This window comes from Sapajus apella, unplaced genomic scaffold, assembly GCF_009761245.1.
Source record: "Sapajus apella isolate SASKATOON/1434 unplaced genomic scaffold, GSC_monkey_1.0 scaffold23, whole genome shotgun sequence".
Classification (NCBI taxonomy): Eukaryota; Metazoa; Chordata; class Mammalia; order Primates; family Cebidae; genus Sapajus; species Sapajus apella.
Window position 1 is genome coordinate 19,886,375 of NW_022436963.1, and position 15,118 is coordinate 19,901,492.

The 15,118-nt window shown below is 38.2% G+C and overlaps 1 protein-coding gene across 3 annotated transcripts in view; it reads right to left on the reverse strand.

Moving 5' to 3' along the window:
• Window positions 1-1,947: 1,947 nt before the first annotated feature.
• Window positions 1,948-15,118, reverse strand: part of TAFA4 (TAFA chemokine like family member 4) — a 209,587-nt gene continuing 196,416 nt past the window's right edge. For 2 of the 3 annotated variants that reach the window (XM_032290432.1, XM_032290431.1), the window contains 2 exons: window positions 11,992-12,075; window positions 1,948-5,926 (listed from right to left, as the gene is read on the reverse strand). In XM_032290432.1, coding sequence (XP_032146323.1) covers window positions 5,736-5,926; window positions 11,992-12,075 — 275 coding nt within the window. In that variant the 3' untranslated portion in view covers window positions 1,948-5,735. Of the gene's footprint in view, window positions 5,927-11,950; window positions 12,076-15,118 lie in introns of all 3 variants that reach the window. The other variant, XM_032290434.1, reaches the window with a different exon arrangement.

The window sequence follows — 15,118 nt, forward strand, 5'->3', positions numbered from 1 at the left end:
TCTTTGAGGTTGCTGAATTTTGAACAGGGTTTTGTGGAGTCTTTTTGTTAATGTGGTTGTTGCTTTCTGTTTTGTTGTTTTAACAGTAAGACCACTCTTCTGTTGGGCTGCTGCAGTTTGCTGAGGGTTCACTCCAGATCATAGTTACCCTGGTCCCTCCCATACCTGGAGGTATCACCAGTGAAGGCTGTGAAACAGCAAAGATGTCAACATGTTCCTTCCTCTGGGAGCCTCCTCCCAGGGGGGCACTGACCTGATGCCAGCCAGAACATTCTTGTAGGAGGTGCTGGAGACCCCTGTTGGGATGTCCCATGCAGATAGAAGAACTGGGATAAGAGACTCACTTAAAGAAGCAGTCTGACTGCTCCTTGGCAGAGCAAGTGCATTGCACTGACCATCTGGCCTCTCCAGAGACAGGAGCCTGGAAAGATTAAGTCTGCTAACTGCAGAGACAGTAGGGGCCCCTCTCTCCTGGGAGGGGTAGCACCAGGGAAAGATCAGAGTTTTGTCCCTAGAAACCTGGCTGCAGTTGCTGAAATTCCCACAGGGTAGCACCTCCCAGTGAGGAGGGATGGATTGGTGTCCCACTTAAAGAAGCAGACTGCCACAATTAGGCACAGTAGCTGTGCTGTGTTGTGGGGAATTCCTCCTGGTTCCCAGCACTGGCAGGCTACAGCAGCCAACTGGAACAGCAGATATGGCAGCTGCCCCTCCCCCTGGGAACTCAGTTCATCTCAGGCCATTTCCAGCCTGCTGCTGCTGGCTGGCTGGAATTCCAGTCCACTGGGTCTTAACTTGTGAGGTACCATGGTTGTGGGGCCCACAGAATGAGGCTACTTGGCTCCCTGGATTCAGCCCCTTTCCTAGGGAATGCACAGGATCTCCTGCCTTGCTGGAATTACTGGAACTGGAGTATGCAAAACTCCCAGGTTTCCCTAAATGCCCCAGTAAGCAGGTGGGCAGCCACTCCACCAAGACTCTGCATAACTCTGTGCTTTGGACCCAAGGTCCTGGTGATGTGGGCTCGTGAAAGGATCTCCTGATCTACTGGTTGCAAAGATCCATGGGAAAAGCATGGTTTCCCAGAAAGAGTCACACACTTACTAACCACTTCCTTTAACTGGGGGTGGTAGTTCCCCTGGCTCTGTGCCACTCATGGGTGGACCATTACCTCACCCTGCTTTTCCTCACTCTCCGTGGGTTTAGTCATCCTCCTAGCCAGTCCCAATGTGAGAACCTAGATACCTCAGGTGCAGAATTCACTCAGCATTTTGTGAGTGCTGTGGATTGCAGTTGCTTCTAATTGGCCATCTTGGCCCCTCTTCAGTTCACTTTTCTATTGAGATGTTCATCTTTTTCTTACTGGTTTGTAAAAGTTTTGTATATATCAGTATTTTGTCTGCCATGTGAGCTATAAATACTGTTTCCAGTTTGAGTTTAGTTTGGTTTATGTGGTTGTGTCATGTGCAAAGTTTTGTTTTTTTATGTAGTCAGATCAGTTTTTACAAATATTTGCCTATTGGGCAGATCTTCCTTCCAAGCCCTATTCTGAACCCAAATAGTTCCCTACTCTCTTCTGCCCCCTTTTTGCATTTGAGATGTCAGGAGGGAAGAGAAAAACCAACATAGCTCGTTTTAAAGAAGAGGAATGGAGTAACAAATAAGAAAAGTCTTTAAGATTACTCTTTTTCCTAATCTTTTTTGTAAAGTAAAAGCCCTCCAAAAACCCATGCAAATCCCTCACTACTTGGCTCACTCTGACCTAGGCCAAATGTGTTCATGCCAAATCAGAGCCATCTGCACTGATTTTCTGCAGGCAAAATCCCTTTCCCTTGGGAATGAGACACAGCATCTTTCAAAGATTCCTTCCCCAGTCCCCACTCCTTGTCTGCGCTCTAGTAGTGAATCAGGAAAGACAGTGATTGAAAAAGCACATGGCAGCATCAACTGACTTTGACAGTTTCAAGAGTTTGTCACTAACTTTGTCAAGCTGAAACCTAGTAATTTTACCTTAGTTTCTTCACTGTAGTATTCAGAATCAGTTTCAGTCTTCTATCAGATATATAGCACTCATAAATATTTAAATATTCCGAAGTATTGTCCTGATTCCTATTTCAACCCATCCCCCACTGAGCTGAGCTAAACATTCCAACTCTATTGACTTGTGTGTGAGAAACTATGGATTATTTTTTGTTTTCTTTTCAGTTATTGCAATGGTAAAATAGCAAGGGCATGATTTTATTTTCTGTGTTATCTGTGAATGGCCTATACAACACTGAGCACTGAACTTAATATATGTAGCAAAGCAATGGTGAAGCTGAAATTCAAAGAGAAGGCAGAGAAGTTCAGAGACCCAACTGAACTGCTGAGAATAGTATTTCAGACTTGGAAGTAGAAGACTAAACTTTATTTGCTTACTTCCATCTCTTGATCATTAATTACAGTTATTCAACTAATAATTCGGTGTCCTGAACTATTTTGATAAGTTCTCATTAAGAGAATCAAAGCTGATAATTAAGGGATGAGTCAGAAACCTCATCCACAGAGAGCAAGGGCCCAAATGAAGAACATAAAATGTGCATCATGTTACATTCCTAACATGTAAGTGGACTATGAAGACTGATAGCACTGAATAGGAGAGAGATGAAAGTATGAGCTTTCAGAGTCCTGCTTTCTTCATAGCCAAAAATCAATACTACAAAGATGCCCAACATGCATCAGTAACTGTTCATCAATTATTCACTGGGCTTTTTGGTTCCAAGTTCTGTTTACAAGATTACTTTGTAACTTGAAATGATTGTTTCCTTTCCTATGGCTGCTGAATGGGGCTTGAGTTTTTTGCAAGATGAACCTGAAAGAACTGGTGTGTGGGTGTGTGTCTATCTGGCTGGCATCTGTTGTCTCATGTTTCAGATTCAATCGGGATAACCCGTATTTTGCATCTTTCCGGTGGTGCTCTCATGTCCACCAGATAGGTATTACAGGCCAAGGCATTTACCTGTCCATGAAGAAAGCACAAGGGTTTCCAACATTGTGCCAAACTCACAGCTAAGGGCAATAGGAAGCAATGATTCTTGAGTGTTCTTTGAGTTCGTCCTTTCTTTACTTTCCCAAGTTCTCAATAACTTGGAAACAAGAAAAAAACACTAAAAGATCTAGTCTTATTTGTTCCCAATTTTCTATCAGCTGCATGCACTTAAACCTTAAGCCCACTTTTCAGTGAAGACTTTTTGGTTTCTTTTGGCATGAAGTGACTAGTTGGACTACAAGTTATTCATAAATGGTGCACAACTTTATTAGGAGCTTATTACAGTCCATGGGCATTTGTAAATTCAACCAATTGTGGATCAAAAATACTCGAGGGGAAATAAAGGTGGCTGTGTCTATACTGAACATGTACAGACCTTTTTTCCTGTCATTATTCCCTAAATACAGTATAATGACCATTTATATAGCATGTGCATTGTATTCGGTATTATAAGTAACCTAGAGATGTCTTAAAGTTTATGGGAGGATGTACATAGGTTATATGAAAATACTATGCCAGTTTGTTCAGGCTAGACTGCTTTACTAAATGGTGAAGTTCGTCATCAGACTAGCATTGGATTTATCCTTGGTCAGTGGGTCCCTAATAGTGCACAAAGAATTTTGTACAGAAGCATTTTCCAATTTATCTGTGAAATAGGCATTTTTGGTATGGTGTTTCCATTGCCACTTTCAAGAGTTAATGCTCAATCTTGTATACATACCAACAGGTTCTTGCAAAAATTCAAATAAAAGAAGCTGTCCACGTAGTGATGGTGGTAGATGAGGGAGTATATATAGACCCATAAAAGGGACAGTTTCTCCTCTGCATCCAACAGGGTCGATGTGAGAGAACATAGGCTCAATGTTGCCACATCTGTATACTTAAGCAACCTTGGAAATCCACATAACATATGCTAGATTGTATCTGCTCTTACAATCAAGTACAGGCTTATCTGCTCACCACTTGTAAAACCAATAACAAGATGAAGCGAAGTGAAAGGAAAGTGATTTTATGTCCAGAGCTAGCAGTGAGGAAACAGCCAGCTCACGCTTTCCAGAGCTGCCTCAAGCTTTAGGCTGTGGAGAAAGGCTTAAAGAGGCTGCCATTTTCCCCAATGGACCACTGATTCCCTGGAAGTGGTTTACTCGCCAGGGATGTACCTTAAGGTGAAGTAGTGTCATTGTTACTTGATCTTATTTGGGGTACAAGATCAGACACATGGGCTAAAAAATTAAGTTACTGTTCCATGTACCATAAAATCGCCTTAGATATATTTTAACTCAATACTAAATGAGTGTGCCTAAGGTTGGTGGTAAATAAGCTTGGGAGAAGAAATGGAGCCACTCAAATACATGTGGCAACTTTACTATATAGTTCACATCCCCAAAGTTAAATGTTATTTTTAAAGTTATTTTTAAAAGGAGTTTTTCACATTTAAAATGTGCAAGCCTAGGTAGAATGTTAACAGTCTTAAGGCATATATAACCACAAAAACATGTATGCCATAAGCAGGATGAATTTTTTTACTTATTCATATGATCATAACAAATTTAGTAAGCATCTAGGCAAAAATTTAGCAAACAAATCATTCCTTCTGCAAGAATAAAATCAGGTAACTGTTATGCTATAAACGACATTGAAGTATTGATTTACTTTCCCCCCAAAATGTGAAAGGACAGGGATAATTAATTAACTTGGTGCAGAAACTATGTTTTTGGCATTTCTTAATATACAAAATTCACCCCATACTTTTGTAGTATTTTAATAATATTATACATTTAAAATCTGGCTTAGTCGTTCTTCATCTGTTTCATACGTTTCTGCATGACAGCATCTGTGAATATGTGGAGACATGTCTGCTGAAAAATCATTAAGCCATTCAAGACTCAGGTTTTAAAGAAATAAGATGGCTAACAAGTAGGGAAACAGCTAAGTTAAGAACAACTCATTTACTGTCTAAAATTTCAGCACTGAAAGACTCCTCTTCGGGAGGTAACAAAATATTTTCATAGAATTGGCATAAATTTGATCTAAGAAATCACCCTTGATCTAAATTTAGATTGTTTTATATTTTAAATGATTTATCTTCATGACTACACAAAAGCCATAAAAACTTCAACACATTTTATAAATATGTTCTGATAGAGCTTTGGTTATAAAATATTGGAATTGATATGCTTCCTTAGCACTCAGTAAAATGGTGCATTGAAGTTAAAACACTCTCATTTTATCTCTGCTAACCTGACAATGGAAAGCAAAATGCAAAAAAATTGTCAAAAGTAAAAAATACAATGCACACACAACATTCCAACTATGTCCTTCTATTGTCAAGGGTTTATAAAATAAATGTTCTTTTTACCAGTTAATCACTTGATCTCTACCAGTAGTTTTCTTCGCCAATTAATCTACATCTGCAAATATATTTGCTAAAAATCTTTTATTTAGACCCCTTTAAAACCACTTAATACAAAAGCAAAAGGAAAAGTCAAAAGAGGAACAGAACAGGATCTTTTGAAACATACATCCAAGTTCTTTTGTAAAGGTAGAAAGAAAGTACAAATGAAAGTAAAGACCGAAGGTGTTCGTAGTCGTGATGTATTTTGAAAACTGTGATTTGCTCTTCTAGGATTTTGGAGGTATGTTCGTTGGGAATCCAGATAGGATGTCAAATGAATGGTGGCTTGCAGTTAAATTCAATGAAATAAAATCACAAAGCAGAGAGGGCTGGGCCAGTTAAGTGAATGCCACTTCTCACAGCACACATATACAAATATGAAGTTGCTGAAATCCAAGACAATTTTCTGCAAAGTGGCCAGGATGGGAATTTCAGCAAATGAGATCTGCATCCTGCTGCCCCTCCAGGAATGAAGCACACCTCTCTCTTTGCTACCGTGTTACCTAAAACAAATCAAATAAGGGAACATTGAACACTCCATACCCACCAAAATAACCATTTCCTCCCCCAGGAACAATAAGGTCCTGACTGAATAGTTTATCAATTTGTACATTTGTGTGTAACCAACCTCACCAAATCAACTGTTCAAATTCTGCTTTGCAGCCTACAAACAAGAAATTTAAAGAATACATACACAAAGGCTTCCATAACAGGGATTATGCAGTCTGGCTTTGTATTTGTGAGGTTATAAAAATCCCATTTGATTAAGTACACTCATCACCCATCAATTCATACATGCTGAACATGCTTTGTTAATGGCACTAAAATTTTTTCAAATAAATGGCTGATTAAAATCAGTCATGTCAAGATAAAAATGTTCCCTTTGTTATTTTTTTAATGCAGTTAACTTTCACTTTTTAAAATAGATTATTTTATAAAACTACTGTATCATTTAAAATGGTAGTGGCTGCATTTTTCCTTTTTAAACATTCAGGCTCATTACTTATGATCTAAGAAAATAGAACAGTATTTCTATAGTTGATTCGTCGTGTAAGAAATTTTACGTGTTAGTCAATATACCAGCTTAGGTGAGGGAAAAAAGCATAAGACTTTTTAACATGCCTGTATCACAAAAACATTTTTTCAAAGCAAATTATTTGATAATATAGTTACCCTACCTGTGCTTTATATTCAATCAGCTATTTATGCAAACCTTAGCCTTGCTATTATCTGACATACGGCCTTTATGTATTCAACAGTATTTCTGCCCTTTTGTTTCTGCTAGATAACTACAGCAAATGAAACAAAATCCCCGCCCTCATGGAGTTTACCTTCTAGCACAGAAACTGGAAAACTTTTACTAGAAAGGACTAAATATGGTAAACGTTTTCAGTTTTACAGGCCATATAGTCACTGTAGCAGTCATATTAATACTCGATATGAAATAAAGGCACTCTGCCTTTATTTCATTCACAAAAGCAGCCATAGACAATAAATAAATGAATGGCATTGCTTTGTTCCAGACTTAATATATAGATGGTGACATTTGAATTTCATATCTGTATGTATTCTGAAAAAGTCTCCTTTTGATTTTTTCCATCCACTTAAACATGTAAAACCCAGTCTTAACTCATGAGCCATACAAAACCAGGCCCAGGGCTGGATTTGGCCTTGAAGCCACAGTTTTCTCATCCCTATTCTAGAGGAAGAAGTTGGACAAACAGGTACATATTAACAATATGGGCTATGGAGAAAAGTAAGGTAGTATAAAGGGGAAAGGCTGGCTGGGGCAGGGAGGGTAGAGGACTGCTCTTCTATACATTATGTCAGGGAAGGTTGAAGGAAGTGAGGGAGGCCTGACTCACTGGGAAGAGAGGAAGAAGTAAATACAAAGACTTTGGCCTTTCTCTGACTGAGGATCAAGGAAGAGATGAGGAATGCGTGACAGGACTGTCAACTTAAAGGGTTGTGACAAATAAGATAAAGATGTAAGAAAAAGAGGAGTTAAGGACAATTCCAAGATCTTTGTGGCTTGAGCAACTGAATGATGGAGCTAGCCATGTTCTGTGTTGGGGTAGATTGTCTCTCTTTGCCTTAGTTTCTTCATCTCCAAAATACAGATAATAGTACCTGCCCCCTTCAGTTGTAGCAAAGAGTGAATAAAGTACGTGACTTGAATGACACAACCCAGTGGTTAACACATGGTTCGTACTCAGGGAATGGTGGCTATTGTAATGTTAGCTCTTTTGATATCTCTCAATCTATATGCAGGATGTAATTGTCAAAAGCATCTTCTTTGAGACAACTCATTCCCCATGCCCAGCTCATTGTGGACAACTTTACCTGAAGTTGGATGATAAAACTCTGTTTTATTTTCCTTTAAAATTTTTATTGTACTGATTACATGTGGAAGATTCATTGCTGCTTCTGAATTGTAATGGATACAGGGGTACTAAGATGCCAATATTAGCTGTACTCCCTTTCATCAGGGTACCTTGAGCACTTCAAGTCTGACTACAGAGATCAGGGAGGACAAAACTTCAGGGTAAAGGAGTCATCTGAGCTGGACATTAAAAGACAAGTGGAATTTCAGAAGGGGAAGTGGAAGAAGGAGGAACCAACGGTATGGGGAAGTATGTGGCCTATACAATGATTGGCAGTGAAGGCCCATGTAAGATGCCTATAATCTGTATTTTGCATAAGTTTCCAATGGGGATCCATTGATGGTCTTTCAACAGGGAGGGAACCTGGGCAGAGAGTTTCTCCTTGTTGCAGAGAAAGCAGGGCATAAGTCAATTAAAGGTGAGAACAGGTAGAGAGCTCAGTTGGACTAATGGTTCCCTCATACTGCCTGTTCATCACAATCACCCTAAGAACAACTATTTTTAAAAAGCAGAGTTTTCTAAGCCCTATCCCAGACTTACTATACCAGAATATCCTAGAGGTAGAGTTCAAAACTGTGTTTTTGTTTTTTTTTTACACGTTTTCATGATATCATTATGTTATTATGATACTAACAATGGTCTATAGTGATGGCCCAAGAGACAGGCAGATTAGAGAACCATTTGAGGAAAATACTTGGAAGGTGCTGAAGCCAAGACTGTTGCTTCAATTCTGTGGAAATTTTCCAATATGAAATACTGGAAATATCTAGACAATAGAAACTTTCAAGTAGGAAGTTTGCAAACAGCTATTGAAAAAAATATACTGTTCTCTAAAGCAGTTTTTCAACCTCCATACATTGACATTTGGGGCCAAATAATTGTTGTAGAGGCTATCTGTGCTTTGTAGGATGTTTAGCAGCATCCCTGGCTTCTACCCACAAGATGTCAGTAGCATCCTTGCAAAGTGTGATGGCCAGAAATATCCGAGACACTACTCAGAGGCAAAAAAAACTGCCTCTGGTTGAGAACTACTTTAAAGACATAGCTTTTCACCCTTAGTAGACTATTCAAAAATAAAAACATTAAAAAATCTAAAATATCTCAAGATTCAAAGTGATTTGCTTCTACTCACAAATAAATTCTGGCCAATGCTTGGCTTTGATGCTAAGAAGACATCATATACTTGTTAGAATACTTAACAATGGCAACCCCAAACAGTAAGGAACTCTTTAGCACACATAATGCAGCAAAACCCAGATTCAATGAAGGAAAAAAAAAATTAAGGCCGGTCCACAGACAGAGTTATATTCTCCCACAAGAGGCAGTAGCCGTATCCTCTCTAAACTCAATGCCACTATTTTATACCTGGAAAAGATGACCAGTTAGGGAATTATCCTCTCCCCTATTTTCATGTCTTCATCTAAAGCTATTAATACTCAAATTCACTGTCAACTATTTTCATTTTTGCATTTAAATGGAAAATTCTGACATAGCTGGCTTATTGCAGACCATCTTACTTTAGCCTTTCTATGTTTTGATGCTGCTATGCATGAACTGTTTAAAGAATACGGAAACTATTTTGTTATATAGTTTAGTTAACACATCCTCTAGGAAGGCAATTGCTCTGCATTTATAGGACCTGTGTCTCACCTGTGGTGTAAGGTCAGTAACAATTTTAGGAAAAGGATACTAGGTACTACTGGAATCTAGTCACAGATCCACAAATGAATTTACTCTATGTGCATAAGATCGATAAAAGACATAAAATGTTTTATGCAGTTTAAGTCACACTGACTCGGATTAATAAAGGAAACAAAGTTTTATGACTTCAAGATTATTCTCAAGTGACATATCACTAAAAAAGCAGACCAAGTAGTATGATGGCTTGGGGAACTGTATTATCTTTCTACAACTTTTCAAAGTGCTAAATGAAATGTCACTACCGTTGAGGATTTAGCTAGAGCAAACTTACATTCCCAGCACAGAGCCAAAGTGCCCCTAAAGGTTTGCTTCCTGCAAATGCTTTCTCTAACTACACATAAATAGAGAGCCATTCCACCAAGAGAACTACAGTTGGCTTCTGCTTATGATCTTGTTTTATATTTATATATAAAAATCAATACAAACATAATCTTCCAAAATGTTATTCCTTAGCCTACAAGAAATATGATGAAAGAAAATTTTTATCCCTGACAGATGTAATACCCTAATTCACGGGTTACTCCAGGATTTTTACTTAGGAAGGAATTAGGAAAAAATAGCTGAATTTATAAATACTGCAATACTATGTTTTTTTGCTTTAAATAAAGGGAAAGATAGGGAAATTATCTTAAGGCAGGGTTTGCTGAGCAAGCACCCTGGGTTTATGTAAGTTTATTTAGAATGGCTTAGAACGATGGGAGGGTTGACCTCCTTGCACCACCAATAAATGACTCTATGGACATTGCTGCCCTGGATATAAAAGAAGATATCACATCCTCATCCCAGTATCACTAACAAGGATAAGTTAGTTGATAATCACAATTAGTGTTGAAAATGGTCTTGATTTTGACATTCTGGTTTTACACAGAGAATCAACTGACAACTATTCCATTGATAATCTGGGGTATAATATCAGCTAAAGTTTCCATTTAACTTAAAATATATTGTACTATCATCCATTCTAATATTTTGTTTTAGATTTAATATCTTTCTATTTTAATATATTTTAAAAAGTCATATTTAATGTAATATTTCATGTTCACACTTAGAAGGAAAACTGGCCTGCTTTTGACTTCCATGGCTGAGGATGAATTACTAAACACTTAAGAGTTCTCAAAGTATTCATAAAGGGGATACATAAGAAAGGCAAGAAGCCATTCACTGTATGTACTTCCTAAGGGGTCAAAGCTCAGTGGCAACCAGAAAGAGTCACTCCACTCCAGTATGTCTAACTCTAATGATCTTACAATGACCTTGGTCATGTTGGTTTTCATTCAAGAAATAGTTCCCAAGGCAGTCAGCTGGCTCTGGGACTAGCTGGTAGAAAGGGACTTTCCTTTCTTCCAGGGAAAGCAAAAAAAAAAAAAAAAAAAAAAAGCCAGGGCCCAACATGAAAGCTCTCCCACTAGATGAAAGCTCTAGGTATTAAGCAAAATAAGCACAGCAATCTATGTAAAATGTAACCAGAGTAAATGCTCAGAGATAGAGGGAGCAGGATTTCAATCAGTAAAGGAGTCCCTGAAAAGATTATGATTAACTAGAAAAGAAAGGAGGGAAACATATTCTATGAAGAGAGAAGGAGCAGCCAGTGCAAAAGGACCAGGAGATAAGAAGGACTGACAAAAGTCCAGGGTGTTTAGAGCAGCCAGAAGGAAGGGGAAGTGGTTTGCCATGTTACTCATTAAGCACCAGGCAGAGGCTAGTGGACCAGTCACCAGAGGGAGCCAGTGGAATATTTCGAGGTAGACTAGCTTAGAGGATGTGCATTTTACAAAATTACTGTAGTCACTGTATGGAGACCAGCCTAGAAGGCAGCAACCTAGCAGTCCAGATGCATCTTCATATGAAAGGGCAGATGGGACAAGAGGACTAAGCACAGTGTGGAAGAATCATGGAAAAGTTGGGTAGTAAAAACATAAGGACAAAGTAACCAACTGAACATGGGAAGATAAGGGGAAGAAGGTAGGTTTCTGGCTGCAGAGCTGGGTAGACAATGGCATTCTTCAGAGATGGTGAGAATTAAAAATAATACTATTTGGGGTGAAAAGTGTTGGCTTCTAAGTGTTGAATAAGAATTTCCAACCATTAAATCTCCTTTAAAGCAGTGGGTATTTCTACTTCAGTAAATCATCTGGATATGGATTCTTGCCATGGTGTTTTGATACATTGCCCTGTCAACTCTGAAGCTTGTACTTTAAATCGGGCTTGTGAAGAAGTTGAAATGAATTTAGTGGCACTGCCTAAAATAATGAATTCTCCCACCAAATCACTGCTCTATAAAATCTGACACACAGGATGATGCTGGGAAATGGGCTTTTCAAAAAGGCCCAAGCAGATTTTTCAGCACATAATGATGTTCTCTTGATGGCAGAATAAAATCAAGGGGAGGAAGCCCCATAGTTGACAAGTTGTAAATGGTAGTTGAATTTTGTCTATACTTGCCTTCGTAGTTTTGACTTTATTGCCACTGCTACAGGACCAACCTGAGTAATCTGGCAGCACTTTACAATCCTCTCCTTCCAAACAGGGATTCATGTGACACCACCATTTCTGAATCACGATGGAAGCTGAAAAACAAAGGCCACATAATATTTGTGACAGAGTTTCTTCCTCCAAAGATGGAAAAAATAAACCTCAGTACAAATTAGTACACTGACTTCAAAGATTGGTATTAAGAATAAATTTACTGTTAGTAAATTTAAGGAACCCAATCAGGCATATACTCTACAATATAAAATATTTCATTTATTAAAATATTTAAAAGCAACAGATGTTGGTGACGATGCAGAGAAAAGGGAACCCTTATACACTGTTGTGTGTATAAGGGTGTGAAGATTAATTAGTACAACCTCTATGGAAAACAGTATGGAGATTTCTCAAAGAACTAAAAATCAAACAACCATTCAATCCAGCAATCCCACCACTTGTTATCTACCCAAAGGAAAAGCCACTGTTATATGAAAAAGACACCTGCACTCATATGTTTATCACAGCACTAGTAACAATAAATAGCAAAGTCATAGGATCAACATGTGTCCATCAGTGGAGGACTGGATAAAGAAAATGCGGTATAGACACGCTATCAAATACTCCTTAGCCACAGAAGATAATGAAATCATGTCTTTTACAGCAACATGGATGGAACTGGAGGTGATTCTTAAGTGAAATAACCTAGAAACAGAAAGTCAAATACTGCATGTTCTCACCTATAAATGGGAGCTGAATAATGCATACACAGAGACGTAGAGTCGTGGAACAATAGACATTGGAGACTTGGAAGGGTGGGAAGGACAAGAAGTTGCTTAAGGGATACAAGGTACACTATTTGGGTGATGGCTACATGAAAAGCCCTGACTTTACCACTATGAACCCTTAAATTTATACAAATAAAAAATAGTTCACTTTTGCAGTGGACTGCCCAATTATAAAATTTAGCTACTGAGATCTCAGGCTTTGTGGTGGGCCTGCCAGGGTTTGAATCTGTGCCATTGTCTAGATTAGACTAGTTCTCAGACTTCTCTTAGTGTCAGTTTCTTCATTTGAAAAGTAGATCCTCATCCCAGGATAGTAAGAGGGTAAAGTTAATCCATGTGTGAAAGTCCTTGCTGACTTTCAGCCAGTCACAGTCGTTTCCGAAAATGTCAGCTATTATTATGGTCATCATCTTTCATTGCAGGTTACTATGGTATTGCAACTGGTTCTTACGTTTGATGCTGTTAATGGCAAAGACTGAAAGCACTAACAATTCACATCATACATGGTGTTGATCTCTCCATGCCATTCTGGCAAGTGGCCAGCAACTACTTAAAGTCAGTTACAAGAAGCCACAGGAAGGTAGGAGGCCCTGGCATTCCTTTACCTTTTCATATGCCTGTTGGTCATTTGTGTGTCTTCCTTGGAAAAATATCAATTCAGTTCTTTTCTCTACTTTTTAAGTGGGGTATTACTTTTTGGTAGTTGAGCATGTGGGTTTCTTTTATATTTTGGATCTTAACTCATCAGATAAATTAATTAAAAATATTTTCTCCCATTCTCTAGGTTGCTTTTTTATTCGATGAAGTCCCAAGTTTATTTTTACTTTTGTTGCCATAACCAAAATACCATTGCGAAGACTAATATCATGGACCTTTTCCCCTATGTTTTCTTCTAGGAATTTAATTTCATAGATTACATCCTTTTCAAGTTAATTTTTGCATATGGTTATGTAACAGGTCTAACTTCATTCTTTTGCATGGGAACATTTTTCCATCACTCTTTATTGAAGAGATAATCTTTTCTCCATTGTGTAGTCTTGTCACCCTCTCAAAAACTAGTTGACTATAAAAGCATGCATTTATTTCTGAGTGCTCTATTCTGTCCCATGGGTTTATGCCAGTGCCATACTGTTTTGATAACTACAGCTTGGTAATATAATTTGAATCAGGGGATGTTTGCCTCCAACTCTGTTCTTCTTTCTCAAAATTGCTTTATCTATTTGGGGTCTTTTGTGGTTCTTTGTGAATTTTAGGACTTTTTTTATCTTTGTTAAAAATGCTGTTGGGATTTTGTTAGAGATTGTATCTGTAGACTGCTTTGGAGAGTACAGACTTTATTTTTTTTTTTACTTAATGTTTTCATCTCCAGTTTAATCTAGTTACACCTCTTTCACTACAATACTTAATGTTCAATGATTATGTTAAATTTCTATGTCCATTTACATGGTATTAACATGGGAATGATCAAGAACTGTCCATAAACATTTAGTCAGTTCAAACTGCATCAATTTATTCATAAAGGCATATATTTTTATTTATTTATGTATTTTACTTTGGGTGCATACTATATCTGGCATTTCTCCCCCACGTTATCCCTCCCCACCCACTGCTGTCTCTCTCCTACCCCCCTCCACTGTCCCCATTGTGTGATGCTCTTCTCCCTAAGTCCATGTGTTCTCGTTGTTCAACACCCACCTATGAGTAAGAACATACAGTGTTTGGCTTTCTGTTCTTGTGTCAGTTTGCTGAGAATGATGGTCTCCAGATTCATCTAAGTCCCTACAAAGGATACAAACTTATCGTTTTTTATGGCTGCATAGTATTCCATGGTGTATATGTACCACATTTTCCTTGTCCAGTCTATCATTGATGGGCATTTGGGTTGGTTCCGGGTCTTTGCTATTGTATTCAGGGCTGCAATGAACATACGTGTGCATGTGTATTTATAGTAGAACAATTTATAGTTCTTTGAGTATATACCCAGTAATGGGATTGCTGGGTCAAATGGAATTTCTATTTTTAGATCCTTGAGAAATCGCCACACTGTCTTCCACAATGGTTGGACTAGTTTACACTCCCACCAACTGTGTAAGAGTGTTGCTATTTCTCCACATGCTCTCCAGCATCTGTTGTCTCCAGACTTTTTAATGATCACCATTCTAACTGGAGTGAGATGATATCTCAGTGTGGTTTTGATTTGCATTTCTCTAATGACCAGTGATGATGAGCATTTTTTCATATGTTTGTTGGCCTCATATATGTATGTCTTCTTTTGAAAAGTGTCTGTTCATATTGTTTGCCCACTTTTGAATGGGCTTGTTTGTTTCTTGTAAATCTGTTTTAGTTCTTTGTAGAT